Genomic DNA, 10,008 nt, shown 5'->3' with positions numbered 1-10,008 from the left:
CGAGGATGGGTGTTTCAGCACGACAACGACCCTAAGCACACCGCCAAAGCAACAAAAGAGTGGCTGAAGAAGAAGCACATCAAGGTTCTGGAGTGGCCTAGCCAGTCTCCAGACCTGAATCCAATTGAAAATCTTTGGAGGGAGCTTAAAATTCGAGTTGCCAGGCGACAACCTCGGAACCTGAATGCTTTGGAGGCTGTCTGCAGGGAGGAGTGGGCCAACATCCCTGCCGAAATGTGCACAAACCTTGTCACCAACTATAAAAACTGTTTGACATCTGTGCTGGCCAATAATGGCTTTTCTACAAAATATTAACATGCTGTTTGTCCAGGGGGTCAAATACTTGTTTTTCCTCATCAGATGGTCATCAATTTTTATAAATTCATATGATGTGATTTTCTGGAATTTTCTTTGGGATTCTGTCTTTCACTGTTAGAATGTACATATGATTAAAATTATAGATCGTTGCATTCTTTGTAAGTGGGCAAACCTTCAAAATCAGCAAGGGGTCAAATACTTTTTTCCCCCACTGTAGTTAACTTGACAGACAGAGCTGTACAGCTGCAACTCAGTGCAGTACATAATATGTATAGCAACAGACCTCCCACCTCTGTAGCGTTAGGGGAGCACATGCAGACCAGACTAGAGCTAGTGTTGCTGCCTTGTGCAAGTTCAATACCAGCACGGGAGTCTGTTCTTTTAGGTTCTGTTGTATCCAGAAGAGAAACAATTGACCTTTGTACAATAAAACCACTACAGTTTTCTTAAAGAGTCAAATTATTTCTTGTGGTGAATATGGAAGTGCAAAACTACCATCATAGTTATAATTTTAATTGATAATTTTAGTTTTTCATTTTATAATTTTTTGACTTGGTAATTTTACTGATGACAGAGGTGTTTATGGAGTTGGTTTGTTGGTTGTATGATCACCTGGTTACATGACTCTTCAAACACCAAAACCACAATGGAAATGCATCTTGGGTGTTATTGGTATCCTTCATATTTACTTGTGTTTCATTTGACGTCCTCCTTCTTGTAAAGTCATACTGTATAACTAAACTAACTAAACTAAACCCTGTCAGCATGTTAGTGTCAGTGAGTAATAATGCACACAAAGGTTCACTAGTTGATGATATCTGTAATAGCTACAACTAACATAATATTTTACATATAGTAAGTATACAAGAGTGAGTGAGAGAGAGAGAGGGACATAGATAGAGAACACACAGTAGCCCAACACAGGGATGTAAAATAATAGAAATAGAAAGGTAATGGTGGGAACATAGGGACAGCAGGAATCCCACAACCACAGATCCAGACCCTACAGCTCCAGAGCCAGAAACAACTGAAGAAAGAGACAGAAGGAGAGAGGAGAGGGGCAAGAAAGCACAAAAATGTGAACCCAGAACATTTTCATTTTAATATTAATAATGTACATTTGTGTACATGCATGTCCATCTGCAGACACGTCTGATGAGAACAGTATCTCTGCTGCTGTCCAGGCTGTGAGCAAGCTGATCGGGGCCGGTGGGTTGAACCTCCTCATCAACAATGCTGCCATCAACCAACCAGCCTCACCAGCACCATTATCTGCCACCAGGAAAAATGACATGATGGATGTGTATGAAACCAATGTGGTCGGACCATTTCTCATTGCAAAGGTACTCTTTGCTTATAGTGTTCACACATTCACACAGAAATGAGATACCGAAAATTTGAAATATGTTTGTGTGTATTCAGATGGTATTAATATAATTAGTTGAATCATTTATAGCTTAAAGCATTGTACAGACCTACACACCACTGTCCAGAAGCATTGTCAGCTGTTTAATTACACAACAAACTTAAACACTCTGGGAGTATAATTGATCACTAGTCAGTAAACTCTCCTCTCTATCTTCAGATGTTTCTCCCACTGCTCCAGAGATCAGCAGAAAGGGAAAAGAACAAGGGTAAATATCCTTTCTTTCATGTTGTACTAGAATTTGTGTCTCAGATACAGGGATTATGGGGGATTGAAAAAAGCAGAGAAAAAGCAGAGAATCAATGGATACTCATGGTTTCTTGCCCCATCACGCTCTCCTTTTGCGCATGGAATTTTAGCATTAAGTAGAGCAGAGCAGTGACCTGTGATGGTGTGTCTTGCTGTGGATCTAAATGGTACATTCTGTTTTACAAATAGCAACCTGTCCAAGAGCATTATTGCGACATAGTGTCTGCCCTCAGTCCTTTTCTTCTCTCAGCGCTCTTTAATAAGGAAAAGCTACACCAATGGTGATCCATGTTTGACCTCCTCCATCCTGTTTTTGACTGTAATCCTTCCCCTGAAAGCAGAGTTTCTTTTTATCTGGAGCATCTGGACGTTAGAAACTGTTCTTGCTGGAACTACTCCATCACTAGATCAGTGACCTTATTGGCATGACTGCATACAATAAAACAGTGCCAAAGCAAATTAACACAAACTATACAATCATAAAAAATTATAAGTTCTCTACAGGGGAATTTTTTCACAACAATGGCATATTGTGGAGCTCCCTACATGGCTGTAGGGTGCTCCCCTTTCAGCTCTGGTAAATCAGTCATTGCTTATTGGCATAAAACGCCAGCATCTGAATGTTCCCACAAAACAGATGAAGAAAGTTCTGTCGGAAGAACATCTCACTGCTATCACAGCAGATGTGTTCAGGCATTAAATGCATTGGACTACCAGATATATTTAAATCTACAAACTTATCTACAAGACTCCAAGGGGCCCACCAGTGTTCTTAGTCCCCTCCATACTTAACAAAAACTCAGAATATAGACAGATCTCATGAAGTGGAAACAGTATGAATCGCTGTGATTTATACACAAAAATACATACATGTACAAAAACTATTATTTATATCACATGAACATTCCAATTTTTACATTATAGTTATTATTATTCCTATTCCATGATGGAAATTACTTCATCTCTCTCTCTGTCTCAGGTGATGAAATGTCCTGCAGCAGGTCAGCCATCATCAACATCTCCACGATCATCTCATCCATAGAGAAATGTCCAGAAACCTTCCCTATAGCACAGATGTACTCGTATAGGACCAGCAAGGTAAAAAGGATTTACACAAAATCTGATTTTGATATGCTTAGTATATCATTTTGGTACATCATATCATTTTCCCCTCCCCCCTACACACGCACTCCAAGAAAATGAGTGAAGCCTAGTGCACACTACACGATTTTTAGCCCGGCAAGCTCGTCGACCGTCAGGCTGTGATCGAGAGTAAATGAGCGGTCGATCAGTGGTCACCAGTCATTAAGTGTGAACTACACAAGGACGCATCAAAACGGCTCCCTGACACATTTGTGACACATCACAGTCAGCCAGATATCTGGCACGTCAAATATCTGGAGGAGTCGGCCGACTCGACATCCACATCCAGCCAATGAGAGCAGGCTGCTACTTTTTCACTGCAAAACAGTTTTTACTCCCCTCCAGCTCTCTCTGTAGCTCAGACGATCCCTGCTACCTGCGTGTGCTGATCCATCCTTTCACCCAGATTCTTTGTCTTTATAATTGCTGTCTTTATAATTTTGAAAACCAGATGTTGTCATATGTGTATCCTCTGACCCAGTTTGATAAATAATGTTGTATGTGGTTCTCCTATTGCGTAACGTGAAGACTTCACAGCCTCTCTTCAGGTAGGACTCTCATCCTGCAAGACTTGTCTTTGTAAAGACAGAAACTGACAGGATAAACCTGCCTGTCAGCTCACACTGGTCGGTTTCAGTGGATTTACCATAAAAGGCGCGTGTGACGGCGTGATAGGCACTGCTAACTGTGGTGTAGCAGTGATCCAAAGTGTTCCCCTCTCTGGTTGGACACTTTATAAACTGTCTGTATTTGGGGAGTTCTTGGCTGAGATTTCCCCTGTTAAAGTCACCGAGAACAATAACAAGGGAGTCCAGGTTTGTCTGCTCCACACACAGTATCTGGTCAGCCAGCATGCGCTGTGCGTCGAGCACGTTTGCGAAATCTAAACACCAACCAGAGGGAATGCAAACTGACGGGGGGAGTAAAACAGTTTACAGTTAATGATAAGAAATTCCAGATTAGGAGAACAGTGCTGCTGAATCAAGTCCAGTATCTTCAACCAAGTCCAGTTGCCCTTGACTTTAACCTTCGTTAGATAACTATGACCTGGATGACTGAGAATCTTCACAGAATTAAGTCGGTACACCAGCCAGTTAATATAAAAACAAACACCTCCACCTTTTGTTTTGCTGGAGAGTTCTGTGTCGCCGCTCTGTACATGTTGGAAGCCTGCCAGCTGCAGCGCGGAGTCCAGTATCAGTTCAGACAGCCAGGTCTTCGTGAAGCACAGAACAGAAGATGAATAAAAGTCTCTGTTTTTCCCCACCAGAAGCTGAAGTTTGTCCAGTTTGTTGCACAGTCGAATCACAGCCGAAAACTGAATTAAGACATAAAAACAAAACAAAACAAAGCGCACCTAACACCGAGGCAGCTATACTCAGTGCCAATGAGGAGTGACGATTTTGTCAACATGCTTCTTGGAATTCTCAAGAGCCTGATGTCCACTTCTGTCTGTCTAGAATTGAAGATTTTTTGGTATAACTTTGAAAGTGAGTGAGCAAAATTCGATGGTGTCTTCAAGGAAATAGTGGAGGCTGTGGAAGAGCCAAGCGCATCTGGAGTGAGAACAGGGGATGCCCACACTCACTACAGAGAGCTGCACAAAACTGTGGTCGAAAGCATCCTCTTGCAAATAACCACAGAGTCAAACGGAATCAGGAAATAAGGAGCTTGATGTTGCCTCATGACTGACTAATAAGATGTATTATACAACAAATAACATTATAGGATGCAGAATTAGCAGGCTAGGTTTTTACACCTTATCATGTGCAGAAACTGTGCCTTACAAATAAACTTCCCAAACTGCATTCACTGTCATAGGAAATTACATTACTCCCCATGTATAACATTACAGATTCCTCATGTAGACAGTTACTCTTTGTGGTAATGGTTACAACATGTAAATAGTTACAGGCATAACATTATGTCACACATTGCGTGACTAAAAACATAGAAACATCCTAGGGTTTGTGAACTAAATAACCCCGGGGTTTCATAAATAAAAAACAACTTGTGTCACACTTGTTAAAGAACTGTTACTGACAGACATATCCTGCTACATAAAGGTGGGGTGGGCAACGTTGAAGAACTAGCAAGACTGTTGAAAGAATCCAACCAAAAAAATCCCAGCTCCTCCCTTCAGGCCTTGCTCCAAAGCCACTCCCCCAAAACATATGTTCATGTGCAGTGAGTGCATGGGCAGAGTGCGGACAGGCTCCATATGTTTTCAAAAGCTCAGCCAAAAATAACAGACATGTTTGATTCTATGTAATAAGATATATAACTATATTGATGGTGGCTCAGTGGGCTAAGAAGCATAATCTGTAACTGTGACGTCAGGTTTGAATCAGGCCCAGGACCTTTATCAAGTTGCCCCCCTTTCTGTCCCCTAACCTTCCGATCTCTCTCAACTTTTAACTGTTTAACAAAAAGTATAAATGTCCCCAAAACAGTCTTCCATAAACAAGAAACAGCATTGTAATTTCAGTGCAGTGGTCACCCACAGAAGGAATCTGATGGTCTCTCAGCTCTACAAAGTATAAAGTTATTTGTAGTCTGTTACTGTCATATATACTTCTGTAAAATAAAGCAAAAGGGAAGAACGTGCAGATAAAAGACACAGGCACACCTGATGCATTTCAAACGCAGGAAGCTGATAGATTCCCCGTTTAGCCAGTTTCTCCACCAAGCTGTGACATGGTATGTTTGCAAATCAATCACCAGCAAAGATCAAAGGACAAGCCTGTTGGTAGCACGAATATCTTTACAAAGACTACTGACACCAAATCTTATCTCACATTCTGCTCAGATTTTGCCAGCTGGAGTAGTCTCGCATTGACTACCTGTAAAGGAACAAGTAAAGCTATCAGTACTTAAACCTTTGGTGTCACTGTACTCCTACATCATCTCTGAGCCAAAGAGATGAGACACAATGGTCATTTTGCAGACACTTTTGGCTGTGGCTCAGTAGGTAGAGCGGGTTTCCAAGGATTCAGGCCCTGGTTCCTCCAGGCTGCATGTCGAAGTGTTCTTGGGCACGATACTGAATCCTGACTGTGTGTGAATGTTAGTTTCCGTTTGAGCACTTACATTCACTATATGAATGTGAATGTGAATGCGATGTTGTGTGAAAGCGCTCTGAGGTGTCGCAAAGACTATAATGGCGCTATACAAATACAGAGCATTTACTTTCCAGGTGTCTTGCACAGGTGTTTTGGTGGGAGTGCGGTTCAAATTGAGAATTAGATCAGCAGCAATGATAAAAGTTGAAATCAGAGTAACAAGTTTAACACATTATTGTGATGTATGGAGCTTTTGTGACAAGGTGCCAGGTTGTTGGGGGTTTAAATCCCATTCTGGCACGAATCCCCTCTCTACTACACCGTTCAATAAAGATGAGAAGCCCTAGTTAATGTCTCAGAAAATCAGGCTTCCATCTACAAAAACAGACCAATTTATGAAAATTATAAGGAAATTATTTTTCTTTTGTTTGTGGGTTTGCATATGTCATCGACCAATTACAGGCTAATGCTCAGCAAGTCTATGAACTATATGTCTAGCAGTCCAGACACAAATAACCACAATTCAGAAAATCCATATTTGCATTAAATAATGTTTAAAACATGTTTCACTAATTACAATTTGTCACACAATTACCTGTTCCCGTGAGCGTCAGCAGTCCATCTGAAGTCATTTGAAGTCATTTATCTTTTCTTCTCTTTTCCAGGTTTTGCATTCTAATTTATGATGTCATTGTAAAGATGGAAGACCAGGCTTAAACAAAACAAGAAGTGTGTTTCCTTCATTTGGCATAGGAAGTATCTGTCATAAGAGAGCTCCCTGTTTTTTTGTTCAGCTTCTGAAATATTCACATTACTGCACAGATCAGGTATGATGCTGAGGCTGCGCAGTATTTCCTCAGGCCAGCTCTGGTTCTCTTGGTGATAGCAGTCACTCTGAGGACTGTGCCATGGGATATGGCCTTTGAAATTTGTCTCCTGATTTGTGAAGGTTGGTCTTATTCCTCCTGAATAGAAGATTTTACGCTCAATGAAGTTTTGAACAAATAAAGTAGAAGAAAACAAAATATTTCATGTTTTTGAATTTAGCACAAATCAGAAATTGAGATAAAAGCTTGAAAAAATTTAAGCAAACATTTTGAAATGACAAATTAAGAACTAAATAGAAATGTACTTGTCAAGGGTTAAAGAAGTTAAAATAGGGGAAATGATTCGCAATGAGGTCTTTATATGTGAAACTTATCCAAAAATGTTTTAACTTGGATGGTTTTGACATTTTGACAGTTCCCACTGTGCGGACAAACGGACAAACTACTCTACGTTCTTCGTCTTCTTTTGGAATTCCGGCAGTGTAGATGCTCTTCACTATGTTGAAAACAAATATACGAAGAAGAAGAAAAAGTAATGATATACAGCGTTATTCCACAACGCTGTATTTTGGCTTTGCTAATTTGCTAATTGAACAAAGTGGAAAGGAGTCTTGATCCTCACCTGACTATGCCTTTGTAAATTTCATCTATTATGTGGTTTATAATGGACTGTGGTGCAGAAACAGTGATGTTTCACACTTACATTTTCCTGTTGTCTGTCAGTGGCAAAGCTCATCCTTACACTAGATGGGATAGTTTTTGAGATGTTCTTCATTTACTTTAACTACATACTAGTCCAGATGAGCCAACCCTCCCAAGATGTAACAAAACGTATGATTACAGTACAGTAATGTATTACAGGAGTATGAGACATCATGTAGCACTTCATTTCTTGATGTTGCTGTTGTTTGATGAATAAGTAACAATCATTTTCACAATAACATATGGTATTACTGTGTTAACCACCGTAGGTATCCTACACTCTTTGAAAGGGGAGGCTGTAGACTGAATCTTACACACTGAACCTTTAAAAAAGGCACCATGTGTAATTTATTTATTTTATTTTGTTACAGATAAGGAGTTACTTAAACTCCTCAGCTTATTAAGACTTCCACATTCCTAGAAATCATACAGAGGATGACCCCATGTCACACATGGCCTACTGTCTTTAACCTGAGCTGATCCTAGGGACCCACACATCCTGGGTTTTAGCCCTGCAGCTGTCATGATTAACACTCAATACTATTACACTTAATTCATTTTTGTAACGCAATATTTAACAATTCCCATATTGTTGACTTTTGGAAAAACAAAGCTTCTGTCCTTTCTGCTGTGCTCACCAGGCAGCGCTGAATATGCTGACTCGCTGTCTAGCTGAGGACTTCAAGATACACAACATACTGGTAGCAGCAATCCACCCCGGCTGGGTCCGCACAGACATGGGAGGAGAACAGGTGAGGTGATGGAGCGTTTACAGAGAAGTACTGTATGCCTTTTAAATATAAATATATATATTATATAATAAAATATATTCTGTTCTTTAATTCTTACTTTAATATTTGTGTTTGTGTGTGCTGCAGCCTCTGTGGAGTTTATATTGTCTGTACATTATTGTTGGTTTGGGCATAAATGGGAAATAGCTAAATTAAATAGCGCTTTTATCCAAAGAGCTTTACAAGGCTTTTGCTAGTCATTCACGCACACATTCACCCCGTGTGTAGGGTAACTACCAGGCAGGGTGCTGGCCAACCATAAGGAGCAATTTGGGGTTCAGTTCTTGTCAAAGTATACTTTGTGGACAAAGTACACTCACATGTGGACAGGAGGAGGTGGGGATCGAACCACCAATCCTGTGACCTACCTCCTGAGCTACTGAGCCATTTTTGTAGACCAAACAACTCAGCAGTAAATAAAGTTGGTAAGATTGGCTCCACCTCCACCATCTCCAACATTATAATGCATCAGAAAAAAATCATCCCACAATAAAACATAATAATCTAAAGCTTACATTAACATTTTTAATGCAGGACTTGAAATGGGGTAATGTAATTTTTACATCGTGGCATTATTACTTTGAAGTAAATTACCTTCACCACCGGTATCCATCAGCTTCATGAGCTACAGTGTCCTTATTCATTTAGTCTTCATACTAATGAGGGGTTTGTAAGTTTGGTTTTTGCTAGCAGTGTGCAGCTATGGATACAAATGTTGGTTGGTCAGTCAGTTCACCACTTTGGTCCAGACTGAAATACCTTTACTGCCTCTTAGACCCCATCCCGACTAGGTTGCTTAAAGAAGTCAGCACTTCCATACTAGATATGATCAATCTATCTCTATCAACAGGCTATGTACCACAGTACTTTAAAGTAGCTGTAATTAAACCTCTTCTGAAAAACCCCATACTTGATCCGGATGTTTTAGCCAACTATAGACCTATATCTAACCTTCCATTTCTCTCTAAGGTTCTGGAGAAAGCAGTTGCTAAACAGCTGTGTGACTTTCTACAGAGCAATAGTTTATTTGAGGATTTTCAGTCAGAATTTGGAGTTCATCATAGTACAGAGACAGCACTGGTGAAAATTACTAACGACCTCCTTATTGCATCAGACAAAGGACTTGTCTCTGTACTGGTTTTATTAGATCTTAGTGCTGCATTTGATACCATTGACCATCAGATCCTATTGCAGAGACTGGAATATTTCATTGGCATTAAAGGAACCGCTCTAAGCTGGTTTAAGTCCTATTTATCAGATCGATTTCAGTTTGTACATGTTAACGATGAGTCCTCTATGCACGCCAAAGTTAGTCATGGAGTTCCTCAAGGATCTGTCCTCGGACCAATCCTCTTCACTTTATATATGCTTCCTTTAGGCAATATTATCAGGAAATATTCCATAAACTTTCATTGTTATGCAGATGATACTCAGTTATATCTATCGATCAAGCCAGATGAAACTCATCAGTTAGCTAAACTTCAAATGTG

At 40.2% G+C, this 10,008-nt stretch overlaps 1 protein-coding gene across 2 annotated transcripts; it reads left to right on the top strand.

Moving 5' to 3' along the window:
* Nucleotides 1–1,464: 1,464 nt before the first annotated feature.
* LOC123965429 (C-factor-like) lies at nucleotides 1,465–9,322 on the top strand (the record flags this gene model as incomplete). 2 transcript variants are annotated; one of them, XM_046041947.1, is given in 5 exon segments in its annotated part: nucleotides 1,465–1,661; nucleotides 1,904–1,952; nucleotides 2,973–3,091; nucleotides 8,369–8,479; nucleotides 8,747–9,322. In XM_046041947.1, coding segments are annotated over 5 exon segments (611 nt in total), but the record flags the coding sequence as incomplete, so codon positions are not given.
* Nucleotides 9,323–10,008: the final 686 nt, after the last annotated feature.

Source organism: Micropterus dolomieu, unplaced genomic scaffold, assembly GCF_021292245.1.
Source record: "Micropterus dolomieu isolate WLL.071019.BEF.003 ecotype Adirondacks unplaced genomic scaffold, ASM2129224v1 contig_9676, whole genome shotgun sequence".
Taxonomy (NCBI): domain Eukaryota; kingdom Metazoa; phylum Chordata; class Actinopteri; order Centrarchiformes; family Centrarchidae; genus Micropterus; species Micropterus dolomieu.
The sequence above is the reverse complement of the archived record's forward strand: the minus strand, read 5'-3'. Positions and strand labels throughout refer to the sequence as shown.